We start from the raw sequence: 17137 nt of genomic DNA on the forward strand, positions 1-17137 counted from the left end.
AAACAACAACAACCCCATCTCTACTAAAAATAAAAAAGTTAGCCTGGTGTGGTGACGTGTGCCTGTAATCCCAGCTACTCGGGAGGCTGAAGCGGGAGAATTGCTTGAACCTGGGAGGCGGAGGTTGCAGTAAGCCGAGATTGCACCACTGCACTCCAACCTGGGCAACAGAGTGAGACTCTGTCTTAAAAACAAAAAACAAACAAACAAACAAAAAACAAAAACAAAACAAACAAAAACCAAACCAAAACAAAAACAAACAAAAAGAGACAATCTGAACACTAATGGCTTTTAGGGAGCTCTCATTGTTCCTGTCCTGGGCAGGATTCCTTTAGAAAATGGCGTGGGCCTGAGCTAGCCCGGTGACAGAGGGCTGTGGGGGTCCCACATGAAGAGCTGACATTGATGGTTGAGGTTAATGCTGACATCAGAGGTACCCAGCAACTTAACTGGGGTGGGGATATCAGGAGATGTGACCGGAGAAGATATGAAGGCCTGAGAAAGGGTCTCAACACTGTGCCGATGGGTGGGGACTTTCTCCTTTGGGCAGGGGAAGCTGTTGATAGTTTTTAAGCAAGGGAAGTGACAGGCTTAGCTCTCTATTTTAGAAAGATTAAACTGGTTGTGGTGTGGTGACTGACTGGAAGAGGGGGTGGGCAGGAAGCAGGGAGGCCAGGTGGAAGGTGGGTTCAGGTATGAGGTGATGCTGGTTCTAGCTGAGGGAGTGGCCATGAGTTTGCAGAGGAGCAGGGTGGATAGGAAGACCACAGAGAGGCTGTGGCTAATGCTTTCCTGAGGGTAAGACTAGTGCAGGTGTAAGACTGTGTACTCAGGGAGGACTTTGGTTATTTGGATGCTTGTAGAAGGGCGCATTCTGCTAAAAGGAGACTACAGTATTTGCTAAATTCTTGACATATCCAGCTCAGAGAAGATGAAGAAGGGCTGAGAAGGGAAGAGGGAGGGAGGGAATGAGCACTGATCATAGGGTAGGTGTGCACGACTTCACTGACTCCTCACAGTTCTCCCATCCTACAGCAGAGGACTGAGGCTCAGCTTCTTTGCCTGAAGTCACACAGCTGGAGTGCAGCAAGCCGGAAGTCACCCCTGCACCTGGACTCCACTCTGAACAGCTCGTTGGGATGTGGTTGGCTATCCCTTAATTGAGACCTCAGGGGGCGGAGCACGTGCTCCAGCAGCTTGTGCTCTGGACTGAGGAAAGCAGGTTTCATAATGCCCGTGGACAGGCAGGCTGCCGCAGTGACGAGGGCACTGGTGCTCTGGTGCTGGGTGTACTCACGTGGGGGGCCAAACCGCCTCCCCCTCATCTCACCTGTCCCAATCCCCAGCTGCCTTCCCAAGTCCCACCCAGAAACCAGTTTGGAGTGAATAACAGGCTGGATCATTAGGCTTTGTGCAGATTTTCTTCAAACAGAATGATCAAGGTGCAGCCCAAAGCAGCCAGGAATGTTGGGATGACTTTATCTAACCAGGACGCCATGTGCATGCTCTCTGGCCCGTTTCAGGCCTTGGTTCTGGACTCAGAATTGGTTAGAATCAGTCTTCAGTTTAAATGCCTGTAAAGTCAGAATAATCATTGTTTCTTCTTCATCTGGCGAACGGGGGCAGTAGGTGAGATAGGGCCTGCAAAGGGCCCAAACAGGATTTATCCCGAAGACAGGCTGAGTACCAGGGGTCCGAATTCTTACTGTAATGTTAAGTGCTCGCAGAGCACTTAAATCAGGGAAAAGTTCTCTGCTGCCATCTAGTGGCATTTTGGGAATAACACCTGCGTGAAGGTCAGCAGAAGCTCCATTTTCCAGGCTTCTGAGCCAATAACCAAAGAACGTGTTGCACTTGGGGCCTTGCTCTGGCTGCCATCACCTGTGTACTGGAAACCACCCACTGGCATATGGACTCATGAGGCAAGACCTGCCACAGGGCCTGGCACATCCTGCACGGGCCACCTTCCCACCTGGCTCTGACCTGTGGATGTTTTGGAGTCAACAGTGTGCTTAGAGAGCCTCTTAAGTCACCAAATCTTTGGGGAGAGGGGCACAAACCAAAGATTTATTTTGCAAGTGAAAGGGGCAGCCCAGGAGACCCAGAAAAAAGGAAGGCAGGGCTGAGAGCAGAAAGCCTGGATAAAGGAAGACCACAGAGAGATCTGCAGGAGCCAGATTGCAGCCCACAGGGAAAACGCAGGAGGCAGGCTGTAGAGTGATCCTGGGCCCAGCCTCGAAGCTGGGACTGGAGGGACCTTAGGGACTCAATTCCAGGTGCAGCATTTGCAGGAGGAGCTGAACACCAGGCCTGTCAGGCAGCTCTGCTGGAACAGCCGCCCCCCTGCACAGCTGTAGAAGCTGGACCGTTCCCGAGGGTTGGGATAGAGCCCATCAGCTTTGCCCTGGCAGAACATGTCTTGTCCAGGGCTGGGGCCATGCTCAGGTTCAGAGGGCTGACCTGGTGTTGGAACTTCAAGCTCTGGCGTGCCTGAAGGCACATATGAAAGACCTGGGAAGACAGTGAAGATTCAACCAAGGCTCCTCCTAAGAGATCCCAAACCCACAGGCAGAGCACACAGGCAGCAACCATTGGCAGGTAGCAGCCCAGCACCATATGCCCTACAGGCTGAGTACAGCCAGGTACTCCAGGCAGAGAACAGCCAGACAACAGCCATACCTACAGCTGAAGCACAGTGCCACAGACAACACCTGGCTACACATGTGACAGGCAGTTAAGTCTTTACCCAACTGCAAGCACAACCATATACTACTGAGGGCAGGTGGGGGTGACACGCTGCAGGCTAAGGGGAGGCTTTCTCCCAGGTAAGAGAGGAACAAGCTGCTGCTCCCAGGCTGGGGGCCCTCTGGAGGGAAGCCACGGTTACAACACCCTGGGCAGGCATTGCTACAACCAGGAAGAGAAAGTGCAAAAAGGAAAATTGTTTTGACAGTTTCCTTAGCTCCTAGGGGTGCATGAAGCTTGGGAAATTACAGTATTGGGGCAAAGTCATTTCCTCAGAAGGACCCAGGACCTACAGTTCACTGGATGCATGGAGCTGTGTTCATACCCCACCTCCAAATTCTGCCACTGGCCCCGGGTACCTTACTTACTCAGTTCCTGCCGCAACGTCTGGATGAGAGGGTATCGGCCCTGGTCGCAGGAGAAGCCGGCAAAGTCATCTAAATCCAGTGCCCAGACCATCGCCCCGCCCAGTCCCTTCTGCTTCAGATAGCTGACCTGTGCAGGGAGGGGATGCAGTGGAGGAGCCCGGGGAAGCCTAGCCCGGCCAGCCCCAGAGCCTGGCTACCTCATCTGGACAGGGCCCTTTTTCTCCAGCAGCCTGGGGCCTGTGAGTGGCTGCAGGTTCTGGAGACAGCCCCGGGCTGGGAGCTTGAGTGCTGAGTCCTCATGCTGCTTGGACATCAGTCATTTTGCAGTCTCCTTGTCTTAACATAAGCATTACCTGGGGTGGGGCGGGTGCGCCGGGAAGAACAGTGTCAGATGTGTGCACCTCCGTAAGTGGGAATCCTTCACAGCTTGGTCATGTGTGGGCTGAGCTGCTTTATTTAAGGGTACCGTATGCTGGTCAAGGTAAGTTCAGTTACCATAGGGAACAACTCAGATTTCCAAAAGATCTCAATCAAGGATTGCTTCTCTGTCTTCATGTCTTTGTCTTCCCTGAGAGCCATCTTCCCTCCACCAGATTCCTGAGGCTTCCTGATGGTATGACTGTGTTTCCTCGGAGTGGGATTCTCTGTCCTCTAACCCTGCCAGGGGGCCACGGTGCTTGATCCCTTGCTGGCCCCAGCCTCCCTTTCAGCTAGCTCCCTTCCTCTACCTGCCCTGCTTGGGGGGTCCAGCTATGTGGGCCTACACTTTGTTCTCAGAGTCCAGCCTCTACTTGCTTCACACCCACGTCTTTGCTTGTACTGTTGCCTGCTCCCTCACCCCTAAGAATGGGCCACCTTCTATGCTTTAGGACTTACCTGAAACACCCTTCCACCGTGACCCCTTCTCCCATCTCCCCAGCCAGGATCGTGGCCCCCTGCAATTCTCCACCTCTAGAAGCTGCCGCTGTCAACCACACATGATAACTGATGTGGGATGTACAGATAAACTAGTGAAGCATCCGTCTTCAGGAGCTAACAGTTTCACAGGGGAGAGTGGCATGAAACCAGGTAAATGCACTAACTCTTCAGGCCACCAATATTGGGCAGGAGAAGGGGGTCCTATAAGTAAAGCAAAAGATCTGTAATTTGAACATGCACCAGCTATTGCCAATGGGCTGAATAAAGCTATATGCCTCACCATGTGTAATTCTCCTCTTCATATGTCTCTAGAATTTGTATAGTATTTAGAAATCCTTTCCAGGGTGCTACTAAATGTAGAGCAATTTTTTGTAATTTTGTCTTTTGTGAGTCAATAGGTAGTAAAAGTACAAAATACTATCACGTGGAGATTTATGAAATGTTGGGACATTTAAAGGAGACTCACCCTTGAGGTCCTGAACTGCCCTCATTCCATGTCATTGACAGGCCTTGTTCACTCAGGACCACCCCCCTGCCAGCAGAGCTGGGCCTCACCTTGGTTTTGAAGCTCTCCACATCATCAAAGCCCACCCACTGGTTGTCCCGAAAGATGTAGGGCACCTCCTGGTCCTGGATTCTCTGTTTGGTGGCCCCCTTCCAGGAGCAGACCTGTGGAAGCAGAAGGCAGCACTGGGGAGGAGGAGGGAGGCTCTTGCACGCACCTTCCCTTCCTCACCAGGAGGAGACTAGAGATTGGAAAATTCCTGTCTGAGGAAGCCTGGAGAATCAGGATGTTCTTTGCAGTGACCTAGAACGCTGAACTCAGCTTGAGGCACCTGGGCTTAAGGATAAATTCAAGACAGTATGGATGGTATGGAATTTACCTGGCCAGAATTCTCTGCACCTGGCGTCCTTACTCAGAAACAGTGGGAGAAGGAACCCTCTGTTCTCTCAGGCACCTCCTGACCCCCACAGTACCCAGGGTGGTTATGAGTTTTCCTACCTCATAGTAGGCCAACATCCCTCCTTCCTTGGTGAAGGGGCCAGGAGTGCCAGACCCTGTGGCTGGGGCCCCCACTCTGGTGTCTGACGAGGAGGCCAGGGTGAAGGAGCGTCCATAGGTAGGCATGCCAAGGATCAGCTTGCTGGCAGGGGTCCCCTTCTGCAGCCACTGTTGCACAGCAGCATCCTAGTGGTGGAAGAGGGCAGGGTTAATTTTCTCAGCCCTCAGCCCGGTTCTGATTGTGTAAGTCTGGGGGATCCAGAGACAGAACTAGGAGGCCAGGGGCTCCTCCACTGGAGCCCCAAAGGCCTTCGTTAGTATTCCAGCCCTACCCCACCTTCTTTAGAGCCTGCCTCAGACCCATGACCCCAGTGAAGAAGCTGCATGGCATGATAACCAGAGAGCATGGGCTTCGGATGCAGACAACCATTCACTGAACCAATGTGTACTGATGGCCCACTGTGTGCCAGGCGCTGTCCATGGTGCTTCAGACACACCCGTGAACAAGGCAGACACAGATCCCCGCCTTACTCAGCAGCTTATTTAACCTCACTGAGCCTTGGTGTTCTGTCTGTAACATGGGAATAAGGAAAATATCCATCTCTTAGGGCATTGTGAGAATTAAAGGTTATAATGCATGCAAAAGGTCAGCACAATGCAATAAAGGGTCACTATGGTCATCATTGTTATCATGATTGTTGTCTTAGTTTTACCCTGAGTACAAAAGCAGGGAATTGGGTCTGCTTTATTTATCTCTGTATCCCCAGTGCCTGGAATGACACCTGATGCTCAGATGGAACAAAGGCTTCCTTACCCACCTCTGAATAAGGCCTTCTCCCTGGTTATGTATTACTTGATGTAACACCCCCAGGCCTGTGACGGGAGAAGGTACCCGATATGAGTGTGAAAAATTAATGAATAATGAAGCCTCATTCCTTAAGCCAAGAGTATGGTTCACTTTCCCCCAGAAGTTGCCCTAGTTTTGTCAGGTCTAGTTACTCTGAGCCCACTTAGCACTTAGGCAAAGAACAGTTTTCACTACATTTATTTAAATATATTTCTTTTTGTCCATCTATACGACTTATCTTTGATCAGACTGGTGCTTTCTGAAGGCAGAAGTCGGGGCTTCTCCTGATTTGTTATAGCACTTTTGTGCAAGTTGGGAAAAGTCACCCCTCTGGCTAGAAGCAATCCCCGGGCACATCGTGTGGTGAGTAGAAGGCCTCTTTGTAGGAATAAGATGGCCTCCATTCCTCGGTGGATTCAAGGTACACAGTGTGGAGAGCAGGGTGCTGGAGGGACTCCAACCCCACTCACCTCTCAGCTGAATGTATTTCTTTCTGTGTCTCCCCACTGGGACAGGGATACAGCTTCCTCCAAAACTCACACAGTCTTCCAGACGGGGATGGAGAGGCCAGGCTCAGTGTGAAATGTGGGTGCCTGGCTCACTGGCTAAAAGAGGTGCTCTTCATTCATGAAAGAGCCAGAAAGTCAAAGATGTCCCACTCCAGCTGATATACAGAGATGTGGGCTCTCCAAAAGTAAAAAGCACTTTAATTTAGGGCTTTCTCTTTGTTGTTTGGTTTTGCTTGTTTTAAGAAAGAAAAATAATATAGTTATTATAAGCCCTCTCTGTAGGGTTTTATAAACCCTCTCTATATTTTAAGATATAGAGAGGGCTTATAAAGAGGATCTAGGCTGAGCATGTTGGCTCATGCCTATAATTCCAATGCGTTGGGAGGCTGAGGCAGGAGGATTGCTTGAGGGCAGGAGTTTGAGACCATCCTGGGCATATAGCAAGACTCCATCTCTACAAATTTAAAAAAAATTAGCTGGTCATATTGATTCCAGTTACTCAGAAGGCTGGGGCAGGAGGATCGCTTAAGCCTGGGAGGATGAAGCTGCAGTGAGCTATGATCATGCCACTGCACGCCCATCTTGGTGACAGAGCAAGACTCTATCTCTTAAGAGTAAATAAAATTTAAAAAATTAAAAGTGTCTTGATTGCTCAATGAGGAAAAGTTAGGAAACCCCAACCTACCCTAGTCTAAAAACGAAGGCTGCCCTTTGCAGGTGCTGGGGGTGCTTCCATCCTTAGTGACATCCGTGGAGATGTTATCAACTTGGGAAAGCTCCTACCCCTGAAAGCGCCTTCCAGAAGGTCAACCAGTGTGACCGTGGAGCACAAGTCTGCCCACTGTCTTGAAGGAAATGGGGTGGAGGTGTGTGAGGGAAGCAGCAGGCCTGCTGGCTGGAGACTCAAGCTCAAAGTGGGCTTCCCCATTGGCCACTTGTTTGTCATCAAATTGGTTTGCTGTGTCTACCATCAGCCAAGATGCTCCACAGAAGTGAGGTTTCCCCTCAGTAGGGGCAGGGACCAGGAAAATAGAAGAAAACAAGCAAGCAAAGAAATGAAAAAGCTTCTGGCTTCTCAGTGCCCTGTGTCTTTTTTCCTATGAGGGCCTTGGGGCTCAAAAGAAGCCACCAGACAGGGCCTGCTGGACAGGGGAGTCCTGTCTCAGCCCTCCGGCCACACGTACCACGTTGAGGCTGGCCGCTGCACCACTCTCCTCTTGCCTCTTGTAGAGGGGGCTGTTATGTCCCGTGACCTTCTCCCAAGAGCCATGGAAGTCATAGGCCATAAGGTTGACAAAATCCAGGTTCCTGCAGGAGGCATGGAAGAGGAGGTGAGGAACAAGGGATTGGGGGCGAGGGGAGCCCTTCTTTCTTACTCCTACCCCCTCAGTGCATGGCCTAGGGAGGAACCACTGGGGTCAGAGGCAAAGGTGGCAGGCTCACCTGGCTCTGCAGAAGATGACCCAGACAGCAGTCCCAGCCAGCCCCCTTATGGAGGCTATTCTCATTCTCACTCAAACTTGTCATCCTCACCCCACTGTCCCCTCAGCACCCCCAGGCCCTCCCTATTCCACTCAAGAAACCTCCTGCTACATTGCTATTTTGGAGGAAACTCTAGCTCAGGGTTTCTTCCACTTCAGTGTGCATGCAGATCACCCAGGAATCTCATTAAAATGAAGGTTCTTCTTCAGAAGGCCTGGGGTGGGGTCTGAGAGTCCATAATTCTAACGAGCACCTGGTTGTTGTGGGGGCTGCGAGTCCACATGCTGTACTTTGAGGAGCAAGGATCCAGAAAACACATTTTCTTGAAGACAATGGCTTCACTACCTGCTCAGGGGGCATTTTCACCTTAAGAATGAGTTCCCAAGGAAGAGGGCAGAGATCCAAAATGAAGGATCTGGCACAGGGCAGCAGCAAACACTAAGCAAAGCCTTTCTGGGTGTGTCTTAGTTTTACCCTGAGTACAAAATCAGGGAACTGTCTGCTTTTGTTTTGGTGTAAGGATGGGACTTTCCAAATGCCTTGTAGGTGAACACCCGCTCTACCCCTGGGAAAGCTCAGTCTGCCCTTGGCCTCTCCTCCTTCCGAGAGCACGGTTCCAAGCCATCTGCCTGAGACTCACCTGGCGATTTTGTCCACCTCATATCCAGCATCCACATAGGTCTGCCCAGCTGGAACCGCTGCACTCAGAAGGAGGCATTCCTTCCCTGAGGTCTGGGCTTCCTGCTGGAAGGCATTGGCCAAGTCCTGTGGGAGTGGAGCCCAGTCAACACACGGGCACGCACCAGGCAGGCAGCCCCTGTGAGCCCCAGGTAGATGTTCACTGGTAGAAGTCTGAGAGCTGACCACAGGGCTGATCTGTGCCACACAGATACGTGAAGCAGCTGGCTCTGGGGGCAGAGCAGCCCTCATACGTGCTGTGGGGGCTCCAGCTCTGGGTCCCTGTGCAGACAGGGTGATCCCTGCCCCACCCAGCGGTACCTGCACCAGGGCTGTGAAGCGTTCCTTGTCTATGGCAGGGCTTCCCCGGCTTCCTGGGTACTCCCAGTCAAGGTCAAGGCCATCAAAGCCGTATTTGCGCAGAAACCTGATGGCTGAGTTGACGAAGGTCTGACGGTTGTTGGCCGTGGCTACCATATCTGTGAACCTGTGAGGTGATGACAGGGAGTAAGGGCCTGCCTTGGACCAAACAGGAGGCCACTCTCACTCAGAGACAGGCGAGAAAACACTCAGGACAGTGCGTCTCTGTGTCTGGGCCGGGAGGGGTGCTGGGAGGGCTTCTTCAGAGGCTGCAGGGATATTTGCTGGTGAGTTATGATCTGGGTTGAGGAAAGGGGACCATCCAGAGCGCTTTCTACCCCCGAACATCAACACCACCAGGGGCTCATGGATGCCCTAGAAGCCTTTCCCAAAATTCCCTCCAGAGGCTCCCTCCAAGCCCCTGAATTGTCCCACCCCGAATCAGAGCTAGTTGACACCCTCGGAATGAAGGTTTAAAAAGAAGAGGAATTAGAGAAACTAGTTTTTCTCTAATTAGGATTTTTCTCTAATTAGAATTTCTCTAATTGCTTTACTAAGGTTAGTAAAGACCTGGGGAGCCCACTGTTTTAGTTTCCTGGCAGGTTAACCTGGTCATCTTTCCTCTAGCTCACACCTGTAGAGTGCTTTGTGTTTTTATTACTATTACTAGTCTGGAGCTCGTCAAAATCCCCACGCTGCCTCAAGAACCACCTCTCCACATCTTCCTTCCTTAGTGGGAAGTCCCTGAACTTCTTGGGGGTCTCAAGTCCTTTACAGATTGATCCTACTTTATTTTTATTAATTTAGTCTGGGGACACCAGGCTAAAAACTCCTGCATTTCAATAAACAATCTGTATATAAGTATTATTCTGGAAGATGAGTTACAACTTTCATCAGATTCCCAAAAGGGTTCATGATCCAAAAAAGTTTTAGAAAGACTGTTTAGAGCTTCAGGAGCCATATATTCTGGATTTTCTAGAAAACACCAAGTTTCAAATACTCCATTCCATTATCTCCATAAATCATTAAAAAATGTCCCCCAAATGCCAATACTTTGGCACCCAGGCTCAATCTCACAGATTACCTTTTATACTCAGAAGTGGAATAAACATTCTCTCTGGAACAAGATAACCCATTTCTGAGCTCAGAAAACATAGACACTGCATGTTGTCAGGATTAGTTGGGACCCTCCCTCTTCTCACTTCATGGAAGAAGAGACTAATGCCTGGAGAGGTCTGAGCCCTCTGCTGTGTTTAGACCTGTGCTTCTGGCAAGACTGGATCTGAAACAGCCTGGAATGAAGCTCACTGTGCTGCCCTCCTGCTGGGGTGCCAAGAACCCAGAAGGAAATTCAGCCCCCAGAGTTCAGCTCCCCTCCCCTTTCCCCTGACCACATCTCAGCCTGGCCTGATTCCCTGACCAGGGCTCCCTCTGGCCAGGGCTCCCTCTGGTGAGTGCACCAGGTTCTCATCCAGGAACTTTACCACACAGGTGACCACAGTCAACTAACCTCTGAGTGCCGAAATTCCAGCCTCCGATGGCTAACAGGGTCTTCAGCTTGGGATTCCTGGGAAAGACAGGAGACACAGCTGGATTTACTCTGCTAGCTCTCAGGGTTCCCTGGCAGGGATGTTACCATGGGGAGGAACAACAAGGGTGGGGACGTGTCAAAGTATCTAGGCACAGAACCTGTACTAGCATTCTGGGGACAGTTGTAGATTGGAAAAGGGAAGTCACGTTCCTGACTCCCAGAACCACCTGTCTAACCGGGGAGACACCGCTGCGTGGGCTCAGGAAGCAAGGATTGGGGCAGATTCTCAAGAGGCTTTGTGAAGTACCCAGAACACTGGGGCTGAAGGGTGGATCCATTTCACAATGAGGAAGGGCCTTCATGGGAGACAGAAAGTCTCACAATCCCGATCCCACTTAGACCTAAACTGGAAGGGCCCTTTGGGATCCCCTAAGCAACCCCTACCTCTTTCATTAAGCACAGGAGAGCCCAGAGAGGTGATACGACTTGCCCAAAGCCACACAGTGGGTCTGCAGCAGGTCCTTAGTTCTGGGGAGGTGCCTGGCTCTGGCAGGAGGTTGTCTATCCCCCACCACACCCCACCCACCCTGCTCCTCTGCTTTGGCTCACATCTTCTTCAGGCCATTGAACTCCTGATAGAGAGTCTCGTCATTCCACTCAATGGTGCTCAGCTGGTGGTTGGTCATGTCAGCAAAGGCATAGATGAGGTGGGTGCAAAGGCTGGGGTCCACGTCCTTGGGCAGGAAGCGAGCCTCCCCCTGTCTGTACTGGGCCCAGTTGGTGAAGTAGCAGACCAGTTTTGCAGCAGAACCTGGCCCGTTGGAGTAAAGAAAAGAGATAGCTGTCAGCAGGGCCTTCTGGGGACTTGTCACCCTCTGTCTGGGGCAGGCAATGTCCTTGGACCTCCCTCTTCTACACCTGGAGTCAGTGGAGGGACGCGACAGGCAGAAATGGCATTTGGTTTTGTGTGGGTGGAGCCTTGCAGTTGGGAAAGCATTTTCAGAGGCCAGACATGGGATCCTCAGAACACTGAGTGGGCAGGGCCATCATCTTCCAAGACTTGTTTTCCCAGGAAGCAAGTTGAGGCTCACGAGCTTGGGGCCCATCCTCATCAGCACAGCTGCTAAGAGGGCAGAGCAGCCGTGCTGTGACCTAAGCCTCGTGACTCCTTGACATCCTTAAAAGTTGCTAGTCTCAGAGTCTGAGCTCCCAGGACTAGGGTTTGGCAGGCAGGTCTCCCTACCCCCAGTTAGGGTCTCCCCTCCAGGCCCCGAAACCTGAAAGAAGGTAGCCCCAGGCAGCCCCAGCATGAGGCCCAGAGGGAATTAGACATGGCATGCTCATCTGTAGAAGGAAGGCAGGCAGAACTTTCCAAAACGGTTTGGAATACCTTAGAATACTTCATTAAAATGCAAACCGATAAGTAGCAGAGAGGAGGCCCCAGTTACAGGCCTGGGTTTATGTTTCTTTAGTCTTGCATTAAAGCCATTTGCATTTGCTTGTTATCCCTTGTAGATAATCTATGTTTATCAATATCACTGCTGAGATTCTAATAAAGAGCTAATTTTATCTAGGAGAAGGCATCTTGTCTCTAAGTACCCCACACACTATAGGTTACTTGTCTCTAGAGTACCCTACAGTGTGTGAAAAGACTTTGCAGGGGGTAGGATGGTCTGTTCCCAGTGAGGGCCTGGTGGTGATGACCCCCACTGAGGTCAGCCCTGTGCAGGGTTGACCAGGACACCAGGAAGCAAGAATGCTAGTCTTCATTCCAGCATCTGCCAAAAATAGACTTTGGGTCCAACTCATTTTCAATCCTGGCCCCATCTGATAATGACAGTGTGGTCTCTGGGGTCTCTTCCAGTCTCTCAATCTATGATGGTGTGGTTCGTGTGAGCCAACATTTTATGCCAAGATCTTGATGGAGTGGTGAGTTTGGACTGGATCGTGTCTGTGGCTGGTGTCTAGAACCTGGGACTTCCCTTTTCCCCAGCAGGGTCTTTCTGTACCCCCTCCAATGCCCACATGGACAGGGAGGGGGCGAGGAAGAGGAAGGGTGCAAAGTGTCTATAGGAGAGTTTCGGGAAGAGAGCGCTCAGGCAGGCCTCAACTAGAACCCAAGAGCATAGAGGGCTGATCCTGGGCATACACGTGGCTCTGGAGTTGTCACTGTTTCTAACCAGGGGTCACCCTGGAGTGCAGCTTGCTGGTGGGGCTGGGGCATAGCCTGCAGTGATACAGGAGAATTGGTGAACTGCTCAAAGCAAAAGAGAGGAAGGAGGGGATGAACCCAGAGAACTCATCCTCCAGGCCATGTAGGAAGGAGCCAGGAAGCTCTTTTTCTGTCATGTCATGCTGTCACATATCAAATATTGTTATGAATTTCTGTACTATGGAGAAAATAAAGTGCAGTGGTTAACAGCAGGGACTCTGGCATGTCAGTGTCTGGGTTGAAATCCCAACTTTGCAATTTACTCACTGTGTGACTCAGCTTCCTGCTGTGTGAAACAGGGAGGCCATTGGACCTCCCATAATGTGTGTCACATGACCCCCGTGTGGGCTAAAGTTAATACATATAAAACACTTGGAGGAACACTGCATGGAAGAAGCTCTGTTCTAGGTGTTTTGCGTGTATTAACCCTTAGTTCACACAAAGTCCTACTATTATTACTATACTGCAGAAAGCCCAGAAGTAGCCTGGACTAAAGCTTTTTGAGAAATCTCCCACCTCTCATCTTCCCCGTGTTTGCTGTATCTGTGTCCGCGGCTGTTCCCTCCTATGAGGCTGAGACGGAAATGTACGTCCAATGCCACAGCCCAGTGTGAGAGGCAGTCACAGGACAAGGTCTGAGAGGCCAGCATTCCCAGGCGGCTGATGCCCAGGGAATGGGGTGGGGCAAGAGGGGGACCAGGAGTCCGAGTTGCTGAAGGTCTCCCAAGGTCTCTTTTCCATTTGACACAACAAGGAGCTCCCTTCTGCCTCTCTCAAGCTCCACATCTGATCAGTTCAACAAATCAGAAACAGTGTGTTATCCTCGTGGAGCTAAGGGGCTGGGGATGCTGAGCCAGATGAGACTAAGGTTCCTTACCCCCAGCAACTTGGAGTCTGGTGCAGAGAGACATCTGAGCCAATAATGAGAGGCAGTGCAAAATGTGCTGTAAAATACACAGGTGCTGCAAGAGCACAGAGTGCAGAGGAGGGAGCCAGCGACCCCAGGAAAGGAAAGCCCTGAGAGAGCTGATGTGCAAGCTGGCCCCACACATGTGCAGGAGCTCAGCTAGTGGATAAGGAGGCAAGAGCCTTCCTGGGAGGGCAACTAGGGGATGGGGACATTTGCAGGGTCTGAGCTTTGGAAGAGAGTCACTACTGAAATCTGGAGCTCTTGGGGAGGTGTGGCCGGGAAAGTGTGTTGGGACATGAAGCAAAGCCCAGGGAAGGGGCTAAAGGATTCAAGAGCTAGCTCCAAGAAAGAGGCCACTTACCCCATGGGATCATCAGCAGGACCATGAAACCTGGAGCAACACAAGAGAGAAGGCCAGGGTTATGCCACCATTCTCACCTTCCCAGGCCCCACAGCTATGGAAGCACAGGAGGTGGTCAGGGAGGGCTAATTTCATACGAATCAAGCTTTCTCCTTCCAGAAGGGACCCAGGAGGGCACTGTGTCCATCCCTTCATGCAGGCCAGACCATGGGGGTCCCTTCCTGGCCTGGGATGGCTTCCCTGGGCTGAGGCTGCCCCCTTTCTATGCCTCAGTAAAGTGCAGTGTGGATTCAGGAAGCCTGTGGAAAAACCGCTGACTTGTGAGTTATTCAGAGAGACTGCTTCTCTTTCGGAACAAGAAGAAAACCTGTTCTGGGGCTAGAAAGAACCAATCTGGAAGGGCTGCACGGGGAGAGATCATCTCCTGGGGAGGGCCTGTGCCTCTGCTGCCATCGTTTATGCTTCCTGCTGCCTCTCCGCCGCCTGGCTGTAGCAGGCATCCACAGCCTTGGAGACCTAGGGCTTGACAGGACTCCTTCAAAGAGATCTCTTTCACCTGGTGACCTTGGACTTCTCTGTCAACCTAATAGAACCTGCATGAAAATTTGCAAGGATGCCCAGGGTCCTGGCCCCAGGCTGCCTTCTTGCAGGACAGCCAATATGAGGTTGGAGAAGAGGCTCTTGGCAGTGGGTGCTTCTTGGATAAGGCCAACAGGAGGGACGTAAGAACATGGGAAAGACACAAAGACCCAGTGCAGGGGCCTCATTGACTCTGGGCTTTCAGGACAGAAAGAAGAAAGTCAAGTCATCTTCAGCCTGTTGAGAAAAGCCTTCCCTTGCAACACGAAGTCTCTTGGGTTGAAAGAGCCTAAGGGGGAGCCCACAGGAAAGGTAATTAAGGGGCTGCAAACCAGGAGGCATGGAGAGGGATAAAATGACCCTCTGAAGTTCTCCTGAGTCCCCCTGCTTCCTTGCAAAGGGTAGCAAGAGGTCCCTGGACATGCACATCCCCACCTCCCCACAGCTCCGAGACCCAGCCCACTATCCCTGACAGCTCACCTGCCCAGACCACAGACCGCACCATGATGCAGCTCAGCGGCAGGCTCAGCCCATATGAACCAGCATTCCAGGTCCTGCTCTGCTTTTATCTGGCCACCCTGTTCCACCCCAGACAGGAGTGTTGCAATCAGGGGCACTAGCGGGAGGAGGGGTGGGAGCAGGGTGGGGCAGGGTAAGATGTCAAATAGCATGAATTGGGCAAACTTGACACAATGGCCTTTAGCAATTCTTGCTTTTCTGGAACAATCAGAGGGTGGCTCTTAGTGTTGCCAAACAGAGGAAAGCGGGAAATGGCCCTGAACCTCCTGAGGGATGAACATGACCCTGACTTTCTTTGTGTAGGTGGTGAGGACCATAAGCAGCCCCAGACTTAATAGGGCTTTGGAGGAAGAGAAATGACTCACGAGTCAGGCAGCTGGGTTCCAGACCAGCTCTCTTGCTTCTCCGCTGCCCTCTCTCAAACTGCTTCTCCATCTGGAAGATAATGGGGTTGCAAATATAATTTATTTTTCACGATTATATCCATTGATGGAGAAAAATAGACAATGATAAATAGTGGTTATGAGTTTGGTAATAACTTGAAATGCCTACATTTCTTATGAAGAATAATAACAGTGGACATTCAGGCCAGGCATGCTGGCTCACACCTGTAATCCCAGCACTTTGGGAGGCTGAGGTGGGTGGATCACCTGAGGTCAGGAATTTGAGACCAGCCTGACCAACATGGAGAAACCCCATCTCTACTAAAAATATAAAATTAACCAGGTGTGGTGGCACATGCTTGTAATCCCAGCTACTCAGGAGGCTGAGGTAGGAGAATCGCTTGAACCCGAGAGGCGGAGGTTGCAGTGAGCCGAGATGACACCATTGCACTCCAGCCTGGGCAACAAGAGCAACACTCTGTCTCAAAGAAAAAGAGGCCTCTCTGGAGAGTTAGGGGCCTCCTTATCTCACCCTCACCTCCATATACACAACTGACCTGTCCACTTCGTGCATTTCTCACTGTGCCTCATGTCCCCAGGAGGACCTGCACTGCAGTGCCAGGTTCTGAGTTTCTCCAAACACTGTCCCATTCCCCATCGTCTTTAGGTTTTCTAGAAAAACAGATCAAAAATAATAATATGGCTGGATTTAAGGTAAACATACAAAATGAATAGCTTTTCTCTATATTAGCAATAACCAATTAGAAATAGAAGTGAAGGAAATGTCTGATTCACAGAAGAGTCAAAATCTATAAAATATTTATAAATAAATTTAATAACAATAATAAGTTTAATAGTAGAATCTGTAAAACTTACCCACAGGATATAAATTTGCAATAGGATCTGAACATGTTCTTGCACGGGAAAACAATATCATAACAAATGTCAATTTTTATCAACTAAAACTAAAAATAAAAAACTAGTAATGACGATGACACACTATACAAAATTTATTATAATTCCATTGGGATTAAAATAGCATGGAATTGCCACCAGGACAGAAAAACAGAGGTAGGTCTGAGCAAATATGGAGAGGGCGTATGCAATGAAGGTAGCAGTTCAAATGAATAAGAAAAAGACGTTTTATAAATGCCAATGACTTAATTGTCTACCAATCTGGAAAGAATCAAAGTTGCGTCCCTCACACCATATACAGCAGAAATGACACATGGTAAATGAAGCAGGGCACAGGGAGCAAAGGAGCTCAGGGAGAAACACCAGCCAGGGCGGGGTGGGAAAGCCAGCGGAGTGATGCTTGAACAGAGCTTTGAGAACAAGCAAGTTGCCGGACAAAGAGAGAAAGGGAAGGAAGTTATAACAAACACACCAGATACTCACTGATGGAGCCTCTCAGTGAGGAAACCACCCACGATACATGTAGGGACAGTGAGATATCATTAAAAGTTCTGTGTCCTGTAGGTTGAGAACCACTGGTTGAGGTAGGCAGGTGGGGGTGATCTCTGCTGAGGGGCTCTGGGTAAAAGGGCACCGGATATGGCTGGAGGGAGAGGAGAGGGGTACAATGCCTTCCCAGCCTGGATTTATTTTACAGTATGTCTCAGGCTAGGTAGGGCACATCCTGGGCCCACCTGATGGCCAGACCTGAACTGCAAGATTTCAAGGAATAAGTCCCTGCTGGGAGGCTGAGACCTGGGAGCAGAAGGTAGGCCCA

General features: G+C 50.6%; 1 protein-coding gene across 1 annotated transcript; it reads right to left on the minus strand.

Annotated features, from left to right (window-relative positions):
- Window positions 1-1462: 1462 nt before the first annotated feature.
- CHIT1 (chitinase 1) lies at window positions 1463-15103 on the minus strand. The gene is made up of 11 exons (XM_030930511.1): window positions 14984-15103; window positions 13925-13954; window positions 11051-11252; window positions 10421-10477; window positions 8872-9037; window positions 8513-8637; window positions 7575-7698; window positions 5035-5220; window positions 4587-4700; window positions 3114-3240; window positions 1463-2511 (listed from the first exon to the last, which is right to left on the minus strand). Exons 1-11 carry the CDS (start codon window positions 15006-15008, stop codon window positions 2267-2269), a joined length of 1401 nt encoding a protein of 466 aa, XP_030786371.1. The 5' UTR covers window positions 15009-15103; the 3' UTR covers window positions 1463-2266.
- Window positions 15104-17137: the final 2034 nt, after the last annotated feature.

Source organism: Rhinopithecus roxellana, chromosome 1 (assembly GCF_007565055.1).
Source record: "Rhinopithecus roxellana isolate Shanxi Qingling chromosome 1, ASM756505v1, whole genome shotgun sequence".
In the NCBI taxonomy this organism is placed as follows: Eukaryota; Metazoa; Chordata; class Mammalia; order Primates; family Cercopithecidae; genus Rhinopithecus; species Rhinopithecus roxellana.